Genomic DNA, 22,396 nt, shown 5'->3' on the forward strand with positions numbered 1-22,396 from the left:
TACAGGAGGAGCAGCGCTTAAAGCCTGTGGAGCCAGGCATATTTGAAGCGCCTGAGAGAACAAATTTTTTTTGTAACAGTAGAAAAAAGGTATGTAACACTAACTAACAACTAACTAACAAGAAACTGTCTAACTACAAGTTATTTTAAGATGAGGAAAGAAATTCTTTAAGGAATCTGCTGAGCTCCGTCTCAAGCCGGGGACGGTAGAGAGGGAATTGAGGGAACTGGCCGCACATGCTCACTAGAGGTATACTCAGAGCGGGGGCCAGGCTCTGAGCATGAGTGGCCGCTACAAGTACTGCTGCAGAAATCTCTGATCAAAGGTGCAGGGGCGCACCAACACCTAGAGTGGAGCACCCACAGGGACATCTCTCGAAGAAGAAGTAGATGTTTAGAGCACAGCTGTGTAAGGCTCTCGCACTGGGAAAAGGTTCTGCAGACCTATAAACCCCTGAGGGAAAGGGCAGGTACCTATATTGACCAAGTCACACCTTGAGCCCTTGGTAGAATATAGGTGGGGTGCCCTAGATTGTTTTTGCGGGTAGCAACACAGTAGCAGGTGAACCAATTTTGGAACTCTACAAGATCTCTAGTGACATCATAGGCAATAAGAGCTTTGCTTCAACTGAAATCTATAGGGCAACATGATCTTCTAACACCTTTCTTAAACATTGTAAGGTAGATTTTCTGTCCTCTGCAGAGGCCTTTTTCAGAAGGAACGTGCTGCTTGCAATGATCCAAAAATACTTTCTATTTGGGCACTTATTTTCAAGGAAAGATTTCTTAGTTTCAGTCTATTTATCCTTCCCTGCTTAATGTTTACTGCTCACTACTTCCCAGAGAACAAAGTTATGCAGCACCCTAGGCTGTAAAAGGCATATAGGGCACATGTGCACCTCAAGTGGAGAAGCCATAGGGATATTACTCATTGAATGAGAAATTTCTTATCCAGTAGCTTCATTTCTGCTAGCATCTCCCACAATTCTACCCTCCTTTGTATGACATTTAATTTGTTTATAGTTTGTGGGCTAGTTAGACTACTGAACATAGTTCACTGGTTGGCATTAAGGTTATCACTAATCATATTTAAATGTCTACACAGCTTTGGAATGAGTCTTCTGGCAGCAAGCCAAAGATGTGAGCATGGCCAGCAGAAGTCTATGGTGTAACAGTGAACCACCTCCAGAACTGTAGAAAGGAGGGGAATATCTTATACAATCACAGAATTGTGGGAAATGCTGGTAGCAGAAAGTTATCCAGGTAAGAAATTTGTCACTCCATACCTATTGAAGACAGGAACAAGTAAAGGCAGCTGAATACCCAGTAGTATCCAAGAGTTTCATGAAGGATAATGCTGCATATTTGCATACATTCTTGGAGATCGAAGCAAGAGAATTTGGAGGGCTGATAGCAAGTAGCATACACTTCTACAGTAGGGAAGCAAACTTGTGAACACAAAAGTGCTAACAAAAAGGGATAAGCAACAGGCAAGGAAAAAATGAAATGAGGAGCCTGCTGCTACCAAGCAAAGCTGCTGGCTCATGGCATTGCTCAGACCAACTATTCTGAAAAGGCAATACAAGGGTTTTGCCACCTACCTAAGTCAACTTGTGACTCTGCTCTACTCTACTCATGATTCTCCCTAATGGTAATCAAATATGGCTATTTCTTTATGCCTTAAAAAAGCTGTTTCTTTCCCTTTGTCATAAACAGATAGCTAAGGGTTAATGTCTCTTTCATCTGGAAAGGGTTAACAAACAGGGATCCAAACACCTGACCAGAGGACCAATCAAGACAAGATACTTTCAACCCCGGGTGGAGGGAAGTTTTGGGTGTGAGTCCTTTGTTCTGGTGTTCTTCTCTCGGGGGGTCTGAGAGAGACCAGACATTACTACAGGCTCTCTAAGTTTCTCTTCAAATAGTAAGTAGAACAGGCGGTTTAGGTTTGTTTTTTTTAATTGTTTTACTCTATTTGCAATTGTGGATCTGGCTGGTTAACTTTTATATGTGTAGTTGCTGGGAATATTTTGATTTGTATTGGTACTGGGAGGAAAGTTTCTTTCTGTGTCTATAAGATAGGACCCTGTAATATTTACATCTTGAGTTAGCGAAAAAGTAGAATTACCTCTGTTTCCTTTTATAAAAGATTCTTTTAGAGAACCTGATGGGATTTTTTTTCTTGTATCCCTTTTTATCCCAGGGGATTGGCATAACTACCAGGACTGGTGGGGAGGATAGAATTCTCTCTCTGTTGCTGTATCTGTTATGCCTCTTTGTGGAAGAAAGGGACCATTACTTCTCTTGTATTGTGCATTTAAGAGTTGAATCAGTTAAATCTCTCAGGGAAGCCAGAGAAAAATTCGGGAGGAGAAGGGGAGGGAATGGTATTCTCTTGTTTAAGATCAAGATTGGTTCTTGGGGTCCCCAGGCGGGAGATTGGCGGAAGTCAGAGGCCCCAAAACACTATCATTTTGGGTGTGGCAGTGCTGTCAGAATCAAGCTGGTAATAAGCTTAAGGAATTCATGCAGGTACCAATTGTGGACCTAAGGTTCAGATTTGGGACATTATACGTTATGACACATAAACCACTGCCATTAGCACCAGTATCTTCTAAACACTTGAAGTGATAAGTGACCTCCCTCTCTCCATACTACTTCCCTCTTAATTCATTTTTTCAAAACTTCTCCATAAGTTCAATAGTGAGATAACACTGATAGGGACTAGTAACATTTTACTCATACTTGACACAGTCTGCTGTATTACGGTCAATTTATAAACTGGCATTATACTCAACCACCATGACTATGCTTCAGCTTACAATGAGCAGCATCAAATTAGGCTGTAATAATCACATTAACTCATGCAATTAACTCAAAAATTAATCTCTATTTAAAAAATTAATGACGAGATAAATGTTTAATACATTATAACCTAGACTACAATTAAATTTAATATTTTTGTATGTTTTCTACATTTCACAAATATATTTTTGATTTCAAGTAGCAATACAAAGTGACAGTGCTTACTTTAATTTTCTTTATACAAGTATTTACACTAAAATGATTGAATAGTCATTATTTCAATCACCTCATACAAGTACTGTCGTGCATCCCTTTCTTGTGAAAGTGCAACTTACAAATTTAAATTTTTTTTTTTGGTTTACATAACTGCACTTAAAAACAAAAACAATGAAAACTTCAGAGCCTTGCAAGCCATCAATCCTACTTTTGTTCGCCAATGCTATTACTAACAAAGTTTTACATTTACAGGAGATAATGTGCCCTCTTCTTACTTACAGTCACCACCAAAGTGAGACCAGTAGTTTGCATGCATTTTTGTATCCGGCATGTAAACACTTGGCAATGCCAGATATGCTTAAACATTCATCTTCCCTTCATGCTTCAGCCACTGCTAAGAGGACCATGCTCCCATGCTGACGCACTCATTAAAAAAAAACAAAAAAAAAATGCAGTTAATTAAATTGTGACTGAACTCCGGAGAAGACGTTGTATGTCTCCTCCTCTTTTTACCCCCATTCTGCCATATATTCATGTTAGCGCAGTCTTCAGATGAGACCACGCACATGTTCGTTTTAAGACATTTTACTGCAGATTTGACAAACATGCAAAGAAGGTACCAACGTGAGATTCTAAGATAGCTACAGTACTTGAAAAAGTTTAAGAATCTAAAAGTCCTTCCAAATCTGAGAGCAACCAAGGCGTGAGCATGCTTTCAAGTCTTGAAAAAGCAACACTCTGATGCAGAAACTACAGAACCCAAACCAACCAAAACAAAAAATAGGCAACTTCTGCTGGTGCATCTGACTCAGATTGATGAAATGAAACATGCGTTGGGCTGTACTCTCTGATCGTATCGAGCAGAAACCGTCATCAATTTATGAGGCATAGGCCTCTGATGTGTTGAAGCATGAAGGGAATACGAATTTTTGCGCATCTGGATGTAATTCTTCCACACTGCTACACAGTGCCATGCGAATTGGCCTGTCTCCTTTAGGTGACATTGTAAACAAGCGGGCACATTATCTCCTGCAAATGGAAACAAATTGTTGTCTGAGCAATTACGAACAGAAGTATGACTGAGATGGACTTGAAGGCTCTAAAGTTGTATATTGTTTATTTTTGAATACAGGTTTTTTTGTTAATAACTCTACAGTTGAAGTTCATTCTCATGCCTAGAGCGGTTGCCACAGTACTTGTATGAGGTAAATTGAAAGACTGTTTTATACTGTGTAAATATTTGTAATAAAAAATAAATATAAAGTTAGCACTGAACACTTTGTATTCTCTGTTGTGACTGAAATCAATATATTTGAAAATGTAGAAAACATCCACAAATATTTAAATAAATGGTATTCTATTGTTTAATCGTGCGATTAATCTTTTTAATCGCACAATTAATCATGATTTTTTTAATCACTTCACAGCCCTAATCAAAATCAAAAGCAGGACCTTCAACATCAGACGTACATCACAATAAAATCAGCTTTAGTCCAACTGGTTCCCTGCCCCATTTGAAAGAAGTATCTTAATGTCCTTAGTCTGCCATGATACTAAAAACAAAACTATCCAAAACAATCTAGGGTGTGAGGGAGAAACAATCAGTCTTTATTACATTAAATCACTTAAAAATATACAATAATTTTCAATATAAAAAACCCTTGTTAAAACAATGTAAATTGTTTTCTTTAATGTAAACAGTGACCATTTTGTGCAATATGTGCCAACTGATGAATTAAGTAAAACTAGAGAAATGTGATGGTCAAAAGGGCACTGTAGTTCATTAGTACAGTAGGTTTTCTAAACATAATTAAAAATATTTGTTTTTCTTAAGTCAAAATATATAGTTGGTTGCTTCTTGGCACAGTCTGTTTGAAGAAAGAAAAGAGGATAGACAAAACATACAAAAACTTTTATACAATTCACTATTTTCACATTCATCCAGTTGTGCTATTCATTTTTTGCCTTACCTATGAAAAAGCTTATTTTACACAGGGGAGCAATTAAACAATTTTAGTGATTACTTTATTATCTGTGACTAATTTGAAAACTCTGATCATTGAACATGGAGCTCTGAAGAATCCAACAAATTTTAATTTTAAAATGATAAATCACATTTAATTTCACATTTCAACCAGAAGAGTCCAGAACTTCCACTGATACTGCAGGGATCATTTTCATTACTGGTACAGGGCAAATGCTTTGAAAAAAATATATTGTCTCAGAAATACTTGTATTGGTCTACCAATGTGCTTCTAGCTTAATCAGGTCACAAGATCCAACCTTACATTCACATAAAATTCTGATTACCATATTGCTTTCCCTCTTCTTTCCCCCACCTTACATTAGCATAATATTAGCATCCATTATATGCTGGTAATCATAAAAAAATAAAACCCTACACATTCCTTATACCTTCTGAAAGTCTGAAATCCTTGCTTTCAAATGGCATAAAGCATCTGTTTTACGAGATAGTGGCTACTAAAATCATGCCAATACAAGCAGGAAGCAGAAGAGGGGAAGCAGGATGACAAAATGTTTTTTTTCCCTATTTCTGATCTCATGACATTGCAGAGAACAGAATTAGAAAGCAGCATGTTCAGTTTCTAATGGTATAAAGTTATTTTTATAGCCCTGTGGTTTGTGAAATCAGACCTAAGTATACAGTTCAGGACATACATGCACTGTAAATTTTTAATCCCTGGATTATTCAAGTGGACTTAAAACACATAACACAGAAACACTGTGCCATACTTAGTTGCAGTTGATAGTTATATCTCCTATTTCAAGGGTTTATCATCACAATTAAATAGTGAAGTGTGACTTATCCTCCTTGGCATAGAGACTATGGCAGGGACCAACCTTTATTTATGCCAAGAACCATAAACTGACAGGTAAAAAAAGGACAAAGTTTAAAAAAATGTAAAAGAACAAACAAACAGAAAGCACCTCAGAAAAGTATGTTAATTAGTTGATTACACATTTTAAACGAATCACAAACTTCGATTATTTTTGCAATACTTAAAAGTTTGAAGAAACAGAAAATTAATAATATTTTATTAGTGATATAGAAACCTTCCTGTCAGTTTCAACGTACACTTTTTCCAGAGTGGTCATTGCTGAGGTAAAGATAACAAACATACAGAGGTTTGTGATTTGACAAAATTTTGCAAGCTATTTTCTGTTTCAAGTAACAATTCAGATGACTTGTTTTTTAAGTGCCATACAAATCCTTCTCACATTTTATCTTCAAAAGTGTTCAGACTGTAGTTCAAAATGTAATTGAGACAGTTCCCTCCAAACTATAACACAACTGATTCCATTTGCAAAAGTCATATGTGCCAAAGGCTACTTGTCAGCCTTGGTCTAATCACTTTGATAGAGGCATTTCTGCAGTTTATTGCACAGAATGACAGGCAGACTCTCCATCCAAGATCCTGGGACTGTTTGTCCTTACTGTAAAAGAAAAAAAAACTTAACTGGAAGAATTTGATCCTGGGACAAACATTCATTACACAGCTTCTAAGATTAGGTTATCCACAAAGGTAGAGTGCGAAGTTCCAATACCTTTGTCTCCAACTGCCAGGCTGGTGAGTAATTCAGTGTATTGTTTTCTCAGGTTTTTAAGTCCAGCGGTTTTTGTAAACTTGGCTAGTTAAATCTGACATGTTATCTTTGCCAGTTTTGCACCACTAATTTAAGCAAATCCAACAATAGCAAAATTAAGGATATATAATTTATTGCTTTTCTGTTGAATATCTATTTTCAGTGTTGAAAAATCATTCCAGCTTTGCTAGAAAAAATATATTTTGAGAAATATTCTCTCATCGAATCCCTCCACATTTTCTCATTTAGGGTTTGACCTATACAGTGATGGCCATTGTTTATTTTCCTGAATCATCAGACTTTCCTTAGTCAGTCTTGATTTTTTCCCCTGATACAGTATGACTATAGCAACTTTTTGTGTAGCATCGTTCATGCAAACTGTATCCCCAACTGATTTTCAGAGTTAAATTAAAAAGCACAAAAGTAGAGGCAAAAGAGGAGAGAATTGAGGCAGATATGGGAAGACTGTTCCAAATATCAGAAACTGTAAAGTAGAGACCAGCAATGTAGATATTAGAGGGAGGGCCACAGGTCAGTGGTTGTAAGCAGATGGTATAAGAAAATATCTGAGTGGTTAGGCCAAGTCCATGGGAAGTTTTTAAAAACAAAACTTCTCTTTGTATTGAAATTGATGAGGAGCTAGTTGAGTTGATTGAGATGGAGAAGATTTATTTCTTAGAACTGACAGGAAGTTATTCTGCAAATACGATAGTCCACAGAGGTGGGATTTGGGAATTACCACTAAAAAGGAAGCTGAAAAAGTGAATTCCTAGCTAAGAATGTCAAGTGTATATGAAAGTGAGAATACGAGCAATGTTGCAAAGGGGTTGACAAGCCAATCTATGAACCTAGGAAAATGCAAGAAGAGGAGCAAGAAAATTAAGATCATAAATTATATTCTGAGGACAGTGAAGGAAAATGGAATAGATGAAGAAGTTGGTAAAAAGAATGAATATGGGAAAAGATCTTGTGGAACTCCATAAAGGAAAGGCCTTTGTGGTAGAGGAAGTATCAATAGGGACAGAAAACTATCAGATACAAGCAAGAATGCAACTAGACATCTGCACAGCTATTGAAGTTGGGCAGGAGAATGGAGTAGTTCAGTTTCAAATATTCCGCATATTTCAAGGAGAAGGAAGGAAGGAGCGAGTACCAGCAGCAACACAAAAGACATAGTTAAGTAGGAAGAAAAGAGTGGCCAAAAGTAAAACTAATATTTTTTATATTGAAACTCCAACATACCATTCTACTGAAAAGTGTTTAAGCAATGAGATTAGAAACTGAAGATAAAAATTGGTCACTGTGTACTCTCAAGAACTGGTAAAAGAAAAAGGACTGGTTGACAATTGTCCACTAGAATGGGCAGATGACAGAGAAGGGCAGGGGATAAAGAGGTAAAGTTTTTGGTAAAGAACTAGGTATCAAAACAGTCCCAGAGGAGTCCCTCACTGCTACTTCTGTGCTTAAATCCACTGGACCACACTCAAAAGAGAAGTTTTTCTTTTGCACATTCAGGAAAAGATTATGAGGGAAGAGTGAGCTAATTATGGAGGGCACAATGAATAAATAAGGATTACCAGTACTGTAGTTATGGAAGTAGAACTATATTGTGTGCTTCACACCCCCATCTGGCAATTTCACAGCAGATATTTTGATGTAACATGCACCTTTTTCCCCCTTGAGATGTTAACTAAACATTTGAGGGTCCTCATCTGGAAGAAATGTTGGTGGATGAAAACTAGAGGTGCTGATCAGGGCAAATTTGTTCATGGGCAACGTCTAGGTTACATGTACACTAAATGGCTATGTTGCAACATATGTAATCTACTTTTTGCTTTATTTAGAGAACAGTGAATATACGGAGACTGTAGAATTACAATATCATCCCCTGAATATCTTCCAATAGCTCAAACTGGTTTCCTCTGAATTAGGGCTGTCAAGAGATTAAAAAAGTTAATCGTGATTAATCACACTGTTAAACAGAAGAATAACATTTACTTAAATATTTGTGGATGTTTTCTACATTTTCAAATATATTGATTTCAATTACAACACAGAATACAAAGTGTACAGTACTCACTTTATTTTTTATTACAAGTATTTGCTCTATAAAAAACAAAAGAAACAGTATTTTTCAACTCACCTAATACAAGTACTGTAGTGCAATCTCTTTATCATGAAAGTTGAACCCACAAATGTAGCATTATGTACAGAAAATAACTGCATTTAAAAATAAAACAATGTTTGTTTACATTTGAAGGAGATAATGCTGCCAGCTTCTTGTTTACACTGTCACCTGAAAATGAGAACAAGCATTCTCATGGCACTGTTGTAGCCAGTGTGGTAAGAAATTTATGTGCTAGATGCACTAAAGATTTATATATCCCTTCATGCTTCAACCACCATTCCAGCGGTTCATGCTGATGACAGGTTCTGATCTATAACAATCCAAAGCAGTGCGGACCGACGCATGTTCATTTTCATTATCTGAGTCAGATGCCACCAGCAGAAGGTTGATTTTCTGCTTTGGTGGTTCGGGTTCTACAATTTCCTCATCAGAATGTTGCTCTTTTAAGACTTTTGAAAGCATGCTCCACATCTCCTCCCTCTCAGATTTTGGAAGGCACTTCAGATTCTTAAACCTTGGGTCAAGTGCTGTAGCTATCTTTCGAAATCTCACATTGGTACCTTCTTTGTGTTTTATCAAATCTGTTGTGAAAGTGTTCTTAAAATGAACATGCACTGGGTCATCATCCGAGACTGCTATAACATGAAATATATAGCAGGATGCAGGTAAAACAGAACAGGGGTTATAAAATTCTCCCCCAAAGAGTTCAGTCACAAATTTAATTAATGCATTTTTTTTTAAATGAGTGTCATGAGCATGGAAGCATGTCATCTGGAACAGTGGCCGAAGCATGAAGGGGTATACGAATGTTTAGCATATTTGGCACGTAAATACCTTGTAACGCCATCTACAAAAGTGCAATGCAAATACCTGTTCTCACTTTCTGTTGACATTGTAAATAAGAAGAGGGCAGCACTATCTCCTGTAAATGTAAACAAACCTGTTTGTTTTAGTGACTGGCTGAACAAGAAGTAGGACTGAGTGGACTTGTAGGCTCTGAAGTTTTACATCGTTTTGTTTTTGAGTGCAGTTATGTAACAATAAAAGTCTACACTTGTAAGTTGCACTTTCATGACAGAGATTGCACTACAGTACTTGTATGAGGTGAACTGAAAAATAGTATTTCTTTTGTTTATCTTTCACAGTGCAAATATTTGTAATCAAGAATAATATACACTTTGATTTCAATTACAACACAGAATGCAATATATATATAAAAATGTAGAAAAACATCCAAAATATTTAATACACTTCAATTGGTAGTCTATTGTTTAACAGTACTATTAATGGCAATTAATTTTTTTGAATCGCATGACTTAACTGTGATTAATCAACAGCCCTAATGTGAATGTTGTCCAGTGTCCAAACACGGAAACAGTTTAAGAAACTGCTAAAAATTCACCCATTCTAAGGTTGCTAATATGCAGAGTGTATTTCTATTGAAGCTAGTACAGCTAAGATTTTGGAACAAGTTGCCATTTCTAGAAACCTGCCACTATTGTTCACACAAACAGCTCAAAAGAAAAAATGCTATCATTTTTGTTTCGAGTCCAGCTCACACCTCCCTAATTTTCCATGTCCAGTGGATGTGGTTAGGAGAACCTGTATAGATTGCTGCTTCCCAGCTCCCTATAATACATATCAAACAAGCAGCAAGGCAGCAGTTTGGTCTGCTACCTGAGCTCAGTTGTAGTATTACTGTGCTCATCATTCTTCAGGTCATACAAGATAAACGATTAACAAGTACTAACCAATAGCATTTTAAGTTCTCCATAAAAATCCACATACCATTTTTGTGAAATCTCTGAATCTGATGTTCGTTGGTATGTTTCCAAGTAGAAAAGTTGCAAGTTGCATTTTGACTGAATAATGTATTGTATGTTTTTACTTTATGGAAACATGGTTGACTCTCTGGCGACTTTGCTCTTGACAGCTGATTGTCTTTATAGTTTAAAACAGGAAACTCCTAGGTTTGTAAACAAATCTATTTTAATATAATTCTTTCAAAAATCCTCATTTCAATAAGGTAACAATTCAGACCTCACTTCATTTGAATCAGTCCATGCTATAAAGGGTGCTGATCTCAAGATATAATAGAAACAAGCAACAAAGAGTCCTTTGGCACCTTATAGACTAACAGACGTATTGAAGAATAAGCTTTCGTGGGTGAATACTCACTTTGTCAGACGAAGTGGGTATTCACCCACAAAAGCTTATGCTCCAATATATCTGTTAGTCTATAAGGTGCCACAGGAGTCTTTGCTGCTTTTTATAGATCCAGACTAACATGGCTACCCCTCTGATAGGATAGAAACAAGGTAGTTGAAGTAATATATCTTTTATTGGACCAACTTCTGATGGTGAAAGAGAGCTTACACAGATGCTGTAGAAGAACTCTGTGCAAGCTAGAAAGCTTGTCTCTTTCACCATCAGAAGTTGGTCCAATAAAAGATATTATCTCAACCATCTTGTCTCCATGTTATAAACGATCATTGTGGGGGTTAAGTTACTGGAAGTTTCAGATCACCAGTATAACACAGTTTTATCTTCATCCCTTCTGAAAATTAAAAAAAAACAGAAATAAAAAACAGCTATTCCCCCTATAGTAATTATGGTTCTTATAGATGCTGTCCAGTTCTGGTGCACATGTGCCCTGTGTGAGTGAGATCGGGATGCTTTTGGCCAGCAGTGTTCATTGGGGATGAGGCATGATGTGATTGCTCTTGTGTGTCGTCATTTCCCCAAGGGCATAAAGGGCAGGACAGAGCAGAGCCAGCTGCTCCTCAGTCCCTGCACAAATACAGATTTGGGGCATAAGGGGACTCTGTAGTAGTGGGGAAGGAAGACAGGTCAAGGAATACACATGGACAACATCTCAAAGTTACCATTTGCTCTTTCATGTGATCGTCCATACAGATGTCACTGCTGACGGTTCTCAAGCTTTGACCTGATGTATAGAATTCACTTGCTCAGTATCTACTCAAATAATCAACTGCAGGACTGCTCTGTCAAAACAGGTGTTAGAGTGTGATGCCTCAACTAGGGAAAAATGTCATGTACGTATATGACCAGATCCCCAGGTCCCTGATGACTTTCAGATTTTAGAGGTGGGTACACTTTTCAAGAAAGCCACAGAACTTACCTCAGCTCTGGTGGAGTGAGCCCTAACCTGCACTGAGGATCTAATTTGCCTAGCTCAAAAAACCCTCAAGTAAGTAGACACCCACTTAGATGGCCTCTGGGAAGATACTGCCTGACCTTTCATCCAACCTGCAAATGCTACAATTAGTCTCAAGAAAACTAAACATTTTGGTCCTATCCAGATGAAATATTAGAGCCTTGATCACATATAGGGTATGCAATCTGGCTTCTTCTTGGTGGGAGTGGAGTTTAGGGAAGAGCTCAGGTACATGACTCATTTGATTCAAATGTAAGTCTGAGACTACATTAGGTAAAAATTTAGGATGGGGCCTAAGGGTGACCTTCTCCTTATGGACTACAGCATCTGATAGGCCAGAATTAAGCACTTGTATTATTCCTATTTGCCACACTGATATAGTTGTCACTAAAAACGCCATTTTTCATGGACAAATGATGTGAGGGGCTCAAAGGGAGCAGCCATCAACCCTGCTAGGACTGCACAGAAATCCTAGGGGGGAAGTGACTGACTGGGGGAAAACAGGAATGAGACTCGTAAACCTAGCTACCACAAGATGGGAGAAAATGGCGTCACCCTGCATGGAGGAGATGGTCAGCTGATTGACTGCCAAGCATACTCTAATAGAGCTGATGGACAATCCTGGGGTTTTGTGTTTTTGTTTTTTTTTTTTTTTCAATCTTAGCAGATAGTCCAGAATAGCTGGAATCTGGATATCTAGAGGAAACATGCTATTCACCCTACTTGTGACTTGTGAAATGTTACAGATAAAGGATCTTCAGTGTCCATTTGTGGTCTTCTATGAATTGCCTTATTAGGTGGCATACTGCAGTTCCCTGGGGACAACTCCAACAATGTCCAACAAAAGTGCCAAGTTCATCAGTCCGGAGAGAGTAAACATCAGTACCATCGATTTGGTATTGGGCATGGCATGACTCTCTTCATAGGCTGGTACCATTGGTCATGTACCGTGTTTTCCAGGGTGTCATCAGGACTCATTCCGGGTTGAACCACCCCTTTGTGGGAGTGAAGTGAGGAGATTTTTGCTTCTTCCAGTTAGGGCCTGAGGAAGGCAATCTGCACTTCTGCTCCCTGGAGGAATAGTGTTCTTCCCTACCCATTAGAACATTTTGAGGAGGACTTGGCAACTTTGCCTGTCTCTGCAGCTGAGGTCATCTTAGAGAAAGAGCCTAGGAACTCAACCTTGAGCCACAGCTAACTTGATCGCTCCTGCACATAGTCAGTTCAGGTCCAGGGAGGTCCTTTCTGCACTGATCTAAAGCAGGCTTCATAAAATAGTGTAAAAGCAGAAGTTTGAGGCAAGCCCCTGTTGCCTTCCATGTCCTTTTTTAAAGAACACACCTGTCTCACATAAAAGGCAGTTCTTGAAGCCAGGCAACTTTAGGTATGTCTACATCTTGAGCTGGTTGTATGATTCCCAGCTTGCATAGACATACTTGCGCTAGCGCAAGTATCAACCTTCCACACAAAACATAATAATGTAGCCAGGGTAGCAGCGGTACAGGCTAGCCATGCCAAATATTAACCCACCTGAACCCTGTGCATACATATTCAACACAGTTAACCTATGCCGCCACTTGCTGCTATTCATGCTTCACTACTCTCTTTAGCATGTTAGCTACATAAGCTGGGAATAACACCCCCAGCTCCAAGTGTAGCTATACCCTTTGGTTCAGGCATAGAGGAAAAAATTCCTAACACTAACAGAGGTTTGGGGGTGTTTTTGCCAACAGATGTACCAACCCTATATACACTAATAGTAACTAATTTAACACCTAACTAACAATACAAAGATGTGTTTATTTGCTTCATAAAGCACATAGTGATGCAGACACTGCAGGGTTCTGTCTCACAGCCATGGATGGTAAGAACGAACTGAAGAGCAGTTGGACCCACTCTGACTTTGCGTGGGGATGTGTAAGGGCACTCGAGATGTAGATAGCCCCAACAGACACTGCTGTGCTAAATAATTTGACTTCATGCACACAGGGCATAGGCGTACCAAGAGTGGAATACACACAAACATTTGAAGAACTGAATAATTCCCCTTTGTTTTAGTCTAATATATTCCCTTTCACTATTCTCAGAAACTGTATTTGTTGCTTTCCCTTGCCTCTGTACAATGAGATCCACAAGTGGAAATAGAGATCTCAAGTTGAAAAATTATCTTAAAGACATTCCTCAGCGTACTGAATCAAAGTCAATACCATGGAACTTTTAAGATATCCAGGGATGGCATGTTGTCCATTCGTAGTCTCACCAATGCTTTAGCCAAAGAACACTGAGCCAAGTTCTCCCCAAGCCCCCAGTGCCTTTTACTCCTGATGGAATTCTGCGCACCTGCACAGGCACAGAATTCTTATGGTCATTAGATATCTGTCCCCCCATGCAGAAAAATGCAGGGAACATGCGCCTCTTCCTGGGCAGCCCAGGCAGCGCATCTGTTCCAGCACATCTGGAGCTGCCATTTGAGACGCAAATCACTTCAGTGTTGGGGCAGGGCAGGGCATGCATGCCTCCCTAGGAGACATTAATCACCATCAGGGGGCGGGGCATGCAGGTGTGTGAGAACAAGCGAGAGAGACTTACTACAGTGTAGCTTGCCGGGCATGGAGAAGTAGGGCTCAAGGTTGCTAGGCATAAGGCAGGCTCTGTCCCCTGAGGCAGAAATGTAGTAGCCTGCCTGCCTATCTTCCTTTGCTGCAAGCAAGCAAGCAGCTGTTTTGCCAGGGTTAGAAATGCAATCAATCAGCCAGTGCTATCCTTTTATTGCATGGAGGTTCATTTTATAACAGGGATTGGATTGAAACAAAATTCAGTTAGTTTTTGCCTGAGATGGGATAAGGCGTGGAAGAACAAGAGTCTGTTCTTTGCATTCCTTCAAAACTGTTTATCTTTTATTTCAAACACTGAAACAATTTTTTTTTTTCACATTTAGAACAATGACAGGTTTCAGAGTAGCAGCCGTGTTAGTCTGTATCCACAAAAAGAACAGGAGTACTTGTGGCACCTTAGAGACTAACAAATTTATTTGACCATAATTTTTTGTGGGCTACAGCCTACTTCTTCGGATGCATAGAATGGAACATATATTGAGGAGATATATGTACACATACAGAGAGCATGAAAAGGTGGGAGTTGTCTTACCAACTCTGAGAGGCCAATTAAGTACGAGAAAAAAAACTTTTGAAGTGATAATCAAGATAGCCCAGTACAGTTTGATAAGAAGTGTGAGAATACTTACAAGGGGAGATAGATTCAATGTTTGTAATGGCTCAGCCATTCCCAGTCCCTATTCAAGCCTAAGTTGATTGTGTCTAGTTTGCATATCAATTCCAGCTCAGCAGTTTCTCATTCGAGTCTGTTTTTGAAGCTTTTCTGCTGCAAAATTGCCCAACTCCCACCTGTTTATGCTCTGTGTGTGTGTGTATATATATATATATATATATCTCCTCAATATATGTTCCATTCTATGCATCCGAAGAAGTGGGCTGTAGCCAACAAAAGCTTATGCTCAGATAAATGCATTAGTCTCTAAGGTACCACAAGTATTCCTGTTCTTTTATTAGAACAATGTTGCTATAGATAGTTAATTCATCTCATTCTCTGAGGCAAAAGTGTAGCAGCCTGCCTGCATAGTAACATGGTTAATGTTCCTATTGTTAACTTACTGTTCCCATTCTCAGCCAATTCCCCAGGAGCATAAAACGTAAAAGTGTAAAGGCTCCTTTACATTGCCAGAGTGATGTAAACGAGCCTTGTTATAAATGACTGTAAGGGAATCCTCAGCTAGGAGGTCTATGTTCTTTCTCACTTTATGGGGTTAGATTACAGCTCGGGATTTATTTTACTTACCCATTAAAATAATAATAAATTAAAAAGACTGGACAAATAAAACATTTATCAAGCAATCACTAAAATGTCAGGACAATCAGAACCAAGCACTTTCCAGAGTACCCAGCCAGGTCCAGATGAAGTTACTAAAGGGCAAAAGGGATATTTGTTCTTTTCCATGACATGAATGGCCTTTACATCATGCAGCTGCACCAGGTTCTCATGCTCGAGAATTCCCTACAAAACTGCATGTGGACAGGGACAAATTATTTTGTACATCCTGCAATGTTGTTTTCAATGACTGACTGTAATTGTGAATCATTTTGCATTAAACCCCCTCCCCCCACATTATTTTGACCAATAAAATATGAGAATTTTAAAATGTTGTGTGCAGAATTTTAAATTTTTTTTGGCATAGAATTCCCCCAGGGGTAGCCTTTGTTGTCATGAGAACGTGTGAATTTTAAAATTAGGATTTTCAGTATAATTTTCCTTTATTTTATAGATCATCTTTTTAATCTAATACTTGACACTAAGGCCAAATAAATTTGCTGTCTACAAGTTCCCACAAGTTCTTAGAAACAATTTGTCAAATCCCTGACCTAGCAGGGAGTGGTATGAAGGAAGGCTGGGAGGAAACAAGGAAAGGATATTGGAAATGGAAAAACATATTCTATGCATTTCCTACCTTAGTTTTGGAAAGCTGAGATTTGTTCTGAGCCTCATAAGAATGTACATTATTGTCTCTGCAATTGTTCTCAGCCCCAACTGTATCCATAATGCTGCTTCCACATGTCTGTGTATTATAGCCACTGTCCACCTAGGAATAAAAGCCAGGAATTAATATCCTATGTTCTCTGTTCCAGATAAGCTCCCCTATTTCTTATGCATTACTTAATTTAATTTACATTTCTGTGGCACATACTTCATAATCCTTTCACATTGTATTTATAAAGTTAATCTACATACAAACTATACATATCAGTAATGAAAATATGAACCATTGAAATACAGCTACATCTAAAGGTGATATTTGGCAATTATTTAACAATGCATGCTTAGAGTCACCTCTGTCCTAAACTATTCATTATCTGATTGAAATTTCAGGGAAAGTCCAATAGGCAAATTGGAAATACTTGTGTGTTAAAAGTACATGGACAATTAATGTTCACAACTCAGAACTTTTTCAAATATTAAGGCGTCAGCATTTTCAACAGGACAGTTCCTACTACTATCATCATAGCTTCTTCACTACCTTCAGAAACCAGGACTTCTTTGGAGACCTCCTATCCAAGGTGATATGGCTGGATGTGTGTGACTTGTATTATCTTGTAAAATATGCAACTGCAGGCTTAAATAAAATTGAAAATCTGCAACTTAAAAAGCAAAAGGCTGCATTATGCAATAACTTAGTTAACTGCAGCAGATTCATTAGAAACAAGAGAAGATGGTAAATTGGTCAACCAGAATCAAACTAGTTTGGGATTAATCCAAATTTATTACTGTTGGTGTCACTAGGCATAAGTCTAGGTAATTCGGGAAAATGGAAGACCACGAGTGTCGATAAAGCCCTCCTGCTCAGGCCTCAATGAACCATTGTTCCTCCATGTTTAAACACTTTGCGTAACCTAGTGTAACCTAATGTGTTAATAGCTGTAAAATGTAATGTCAGCAGTTAGTTTTCTGATTGTAACAGCCAGTTCCCTGCTGTAATACACTGGAGCTAAATTGAAGCAAGTTTCAAGGCCACTCTTAGATACAGCATACATGTCTCTGCAGCAGAAAGGGGAGAGGGAGGAGGAAGACAAAGAAGTGTGTGAGAAGAGAATGCTGCAGCAGGACAGAAAAGGGAGGCGAAACGGGGGATTGCTAGTCAGCAAGAAAAGTTCTCATGGGATATAAAGGAACAGACTGCTTGTTTTAGCTGTGCTTGATTTGAGGCGTCAGTCTCCCCGCACCGCTTTGAGATCTCAAATAAACTTGGTTTGCTTCTCCACCCTGGTGTGTTTATTGGCGCGGCACACCGGGCGACGGGCCCCCCCGCTGTTGCTTGGCCTCATGCACTTTGTGCCGGCAACACTACTGAGGTAACATAAATATTTCCTTGAATTGCTGTGTTGCCAGTCATATGAAAAAAGCTTTAAGTCACACAATTCAGTGTTTACACTCCATCAGATAAGAGGTGATAGAAAGTATATCCAGAATGGTACAGGGACAAATGTGAAAACAGAGATTAAACTTGGAGTATAATTTACTAAATTATTTAAATAAAACAAAAACTCTTACCTGAATACTACTGCTGTCACAAGGAATTACACTGCTTTCTGCAAGAGGTGATATGCACATGTGAGAGCTTTCAATACTGAAAGTAATTCCTGTCATGAAGCTGGTCATTGGCATACTGCTATTACCAACACATTCCTTAACCCAAGCGTTCTCATCTGACACCTCAACTGAATCAACCATATCAACAGTATTGTTCTCTTTTAAACCTTCTATATCCTGCAACGATGCCAGTCCTTGTTCACAAGCTTCAGAGTGATCTGGTGAAATAGATACAGTCGCCACAACTAAATGTGTACCATGTGCAAAAGTATCACCATCCTGCTGCTGTAAATTTACTCCAGTGTCCATCTGTGGTAACAGAACTTCTGCAGGTAGGGCATTCTCTTTGTCTTCTGCCTCTTCGTTGTGATTTTCAAGGGTAAATGGTATCCTAATGAGGGAAGTTTGATACTGTGCAGTCCCTCTGCATGCTCCAAGTCTCATAGGAGAGCAATTTTTAATTGGAGAACAGCCATCTATATAAGGACTTCTAGTACTTGGGGGTGTCATTCTGTTTGAGACTGGCGCAGAAGGAACATCGGGAGAACGAAAAGTCAACTTCCTTTGTTCTGTCCATAGTAAAAACAGAATAATTCAATTAATTAGATTTCAGATGGAGGAAAAGCCAACAGTCTGAATCCTAGGACCAGAAGTCACTAAAACAATTACAGCCATACTAGGTGGTGATGCCCTTGAGTATCGTCTCCTGGCAGTAAAGGCATTTGATACAACTATTTTTAAAGGTTCTACTTGTTACACACGTTTAGCCATCATACTTTCAAATTTTAATCCTGCTTAGCTAAAGATTTCCTTTCTCTAATGGGTGTGCTACAGCAGAGACTGGGTTTTCAAATGGCAGTACCAAAATGTGTCAAAATGAACAGTCCTTACCCCAAAATGCTTCCAGTCCAATAATCTAATATTCATACCAGGCAACTACTGTAGATTTCTTAGAACACATTAGTTTTACAGAAGCTTTTTGAGGGTGAAAATTATCAGAACTTATTACAATCAGGCACAGAGTAGAAAGTAGCTATTCAGTCTTTATACATAACTTTGCCGAAGTATCTGACAGCAGGTTCTGACTGAATTAGCTATGCAAATAGACTAAATTTTTACAGAACACAGACTACCCATACTGCCAAATTGCAATAGATTATGGAGTCTCATATGGATAAGCATCCACTAGATTTCTAAACTAGTGAATTCATTTAATCTCAGCTTAATCTAGTTATGCGGATCAGAGCTCAAATGTAAGACACTAACTCTATCAAAATAGTTTTTCCTACTACTTCCATCTGAACTTTTTTAGTTAAAATCACAATTCTGACTGCTTATCTTATTTTTGATACATAACTTCAGACAAAACCCTCCTCCTCCAATCATATGGCTCCCCTTTATTTCATACTGTGAGTTTTCATGATTCCTTTTCCCACTAATTTATTTTTTGCACTTTAAGGAATTCTGTTCAGGTAAACATTTTATACATTTACATTGATGATACTTTACTGCTAAACATGCCATCTGCCATATTAGATGAGACCACTGGACTATGAAGCCCAGTACCTGCCTCTAGATTGATCAGTTTTTCTTCACAAGAAATACAAGCTGCATGAAAGGAGACTGTATATACAGTCAAACCATACCTGACAACGGTGTCTTTCTTATCTGAAAAGCAATTGGAGAAAAAGTAGGGGAAGCGATATTTGCAGGGGATCTCTCTGGAAACGTGGGACTGGTAATGCTTCCCAGACTGTATGCCCTTGTACCTCCCTGAATGGGACTGGAGGAAAACTGACCCTTTAACAACAAGGAGTAAGAGTTAGCTTTTACATAATATAAATGTATAGACTGATACAAATTTGTAGATTTGAAAATACAGTGCTACTAGGAAAATAATTCTATTCCTGCTTCACTGACACTCTCAATCAAGCATTTCACTGCTTGAATAGTCCACCTGAAATTCTCCAATTGGATTTCATGATGCCTCATAGGAAATCCAGTGCTTCCAAAAAGTATTAATTAAGACTATGTTATCAATCATATTAGGAGTACCAGGAGCCAGACTACTGAATAAGGGTTTTCCTAATCTTCACCCGAATTACTGTTTAGTATTTGTATTATTGTTACACCTACAATGTTTCATCTCCCAAATGGCAGATACCCCAAAGCAGAATGGAATGTTGCCCCCAATGCAGTGACTGAGTAGCCTGCACACTGCCACTGTTGGATATGTTAACGGAATCCACACTATCTGAAGCACATAACTTTAAGAGAGTCAAAAGAAGCTGTGCTCTTATCTCAGGCCAAGTCTACAGTAGGAACAGTTTGCTGCCATAGGTATAACCAATATATTATATTGGTAAAGTAGTAATTGTGTGAACACAGTTTACTGGTGAAACTGCGGTTTTACCAAAATAGCTTATTCTAGTCCTGCTAACAAAATAAATTGTATTGGCAAAAGCAGAGTTTTGGAGGTATAACTACATGTACACTCACCGTTTTTGCCAATACAGCTATAATGGTCAGAAGCCACACAAACAGCACCTCTGATTAACATAACTATGCAGCAAATGTCTTATCCTATCCTTCCTATCCTCAGCAGGAAGTAGCAATTTGCACAACATCACCAGAAACTGTGAACTGGAGCTAAGAAAAACATCGTTCAGACATTTGTGCCTTAGTTGTGATCTTGTCTTCATCGAGTATAATATGCTCCTGGCTGGCTGAATGTCTCATTTAAAGTAAGGGTACGTCTACACTGCACGATTATTTCGAATTAGCTTAAACCGATATTACAAAACAGATCTAATAAAATCGGTTTAGCGCGTCCACAGTGGGATCCTCCGTGTTGAGAGCACAGTGCCTGATGGGGGCAGAAAACACTGCCCGGGGGTGGTGCTGGGTACAGCCTCACCCCTCCCTTTGTGAAGGCAGCAGACAACCCTTTGGCGCCTTTTTCGCGGAGTGCATTGAGCAAACGCCATAGCACAGCAATCTTTCCCTTTTTTTTTCACGTGGTGGTGGGGGGAAATAAACTGAGGAGCTGTTCCCTGAACCACGCCAGACACTGTGTTTGAACCTACAGACATTGGGAGCTCAGCCAGAATGCAAATAATTTTCAGAGACTGCTGTGGACTGTGGGATAGCTGGAGTCCTCAGTACCCCCTCCCTCCCTTCATGAATTTAAGGAGCCGTTTAACTCGATATTAATGACGACGTCGTGTGAACGGATACAGCGTTAAATCGGTATATCGGCCATTAAACCGATTTAAAGTCGCAGTGTAGACCTGGCCTAAGTTTGTGTTGGAAACTGATGGCTCAAGAAATTGATGATAGTTCACTTTAAGGGGCTTCCAATTCACCTGTGTATTATAGCATGCCAGAGGTGCATCTGTATTTTACATTCCCACATCTGAGAGTTCTGAACAAAGATCACAAATGAGTAAACAGCACTGTAAACGTTGCAGTTCAGTAATACTTATTTTACTTTGAAGTGTAAAAAAAGGTTTGTGCTTTTTTTGCTTTATTACATTTAGGGCTTCTGATTTTTGGTTTTATTCTTGATACAAATGAGTGGGGCAGGAAAAAGAAATAGGTGTTCATCCACTAAATACCAGAAAAACACCACAAATGGTTACTTGTATCTAAGACTTGTCTACACAGAGAAGTAATGCAGACTATAGGGGAGAGATTTCTAAAGCGCACTAAACATGTTGCATATTAACTGGTTCATGTAGATCCTGCTGGTGTGTAATTAAGGTTCCCTAAGGTGCTTTGAAGTCATGTTGTTTGAAACATTATGACATTAAAGCATACATTACAATGAGATTACTTATTACGTACACATAAGCAGAAAGCTCTGAATCCCCCCCCATATTTTATATACCTACATAACACTTGAAAATTGCTACAAATACCGCCCCAAAAAACCCAAAAGCTCTAACTACATATAAATATCTGTAAAGTTTTCCTCATTCTGCTTTTCTTTTTTTTAAATTAAAAAAATGTTTTAACTATCTTCCCCAGAAATACTATGGATTACTAGAGAATTAGTAGGTTTAGGATATACAGCAAGCAATCAAGCAAACCCTGGTTGAGAAAGGATGTGATTTTCATTCAGATTGTTAACTTTTTGTTAACAATTGTTTGGAGAATGAATCTTTAACATTCAACACTTCCATTTCAATTAAGGGTTAAAGAAATCTCACAACTTCACTCAGACCAAGGAGTTCTCTGAAAACTCAGGGAAGACCAGATTTTACATTCCCAATATTTCCAAAGTATTTGTTTTTTTTTAAACAA

General features: G+C 38.5%; 1 protein-coding gene across 1 annotated transcript in view; it reads right to left on the minus strand.

The window, feature by feature from the left end:
- Positions 1-4,607: 4,607 nt before the first annotated feature.
- The window catches only part of BORA (BORA aurora kinase A activator), a 45,904-nt gene continuing 28,115 nt past the window's right edge, over positions 4,608-22,396 (minus strand). The window contains exons 9-13 of the mRNA XM_032792302.2: positions 19,738-19,891; positions 18,053-18,660; positions 16,455-16,586; positions 10,543-10,720; positions 4,608-6,476 (exon numbers count right to left, since the gene is read on the minus strand). Of these exons, the coding sequence (XP_032648193.1) occupies positions 6,418-6,476; positions 10,543-10,720; positions 16,455-16,586; positions 18,053-18,660; positions 19,738-19,891 (1,131 nt within the window). The 3' untranslated portion in view covers positions 4,608-6,417. The remainder of the gene's footprint in view (positions 6,477-10,542; positions 10,721-16,454; positions 16,587-18,052; positions 18,661-19,737; positions 19,892-22,396) is intronic.

The sequence above is a fragment of the Chelonoidis abingdonii genome, chromosome 1, assembly GCF_003597395.2.
Source record: "Chelonoidis abingdonii isolate Lonesome George chromosome 1, CheloAbing_2.0, whole genome shotgun sequence".
Classification (NCBI taxonomy): Eukaryota; Metazoa; Chordata; order Testudines; family Testudinidae; genus Chelonoidis; species Chelonoidis abingdonii.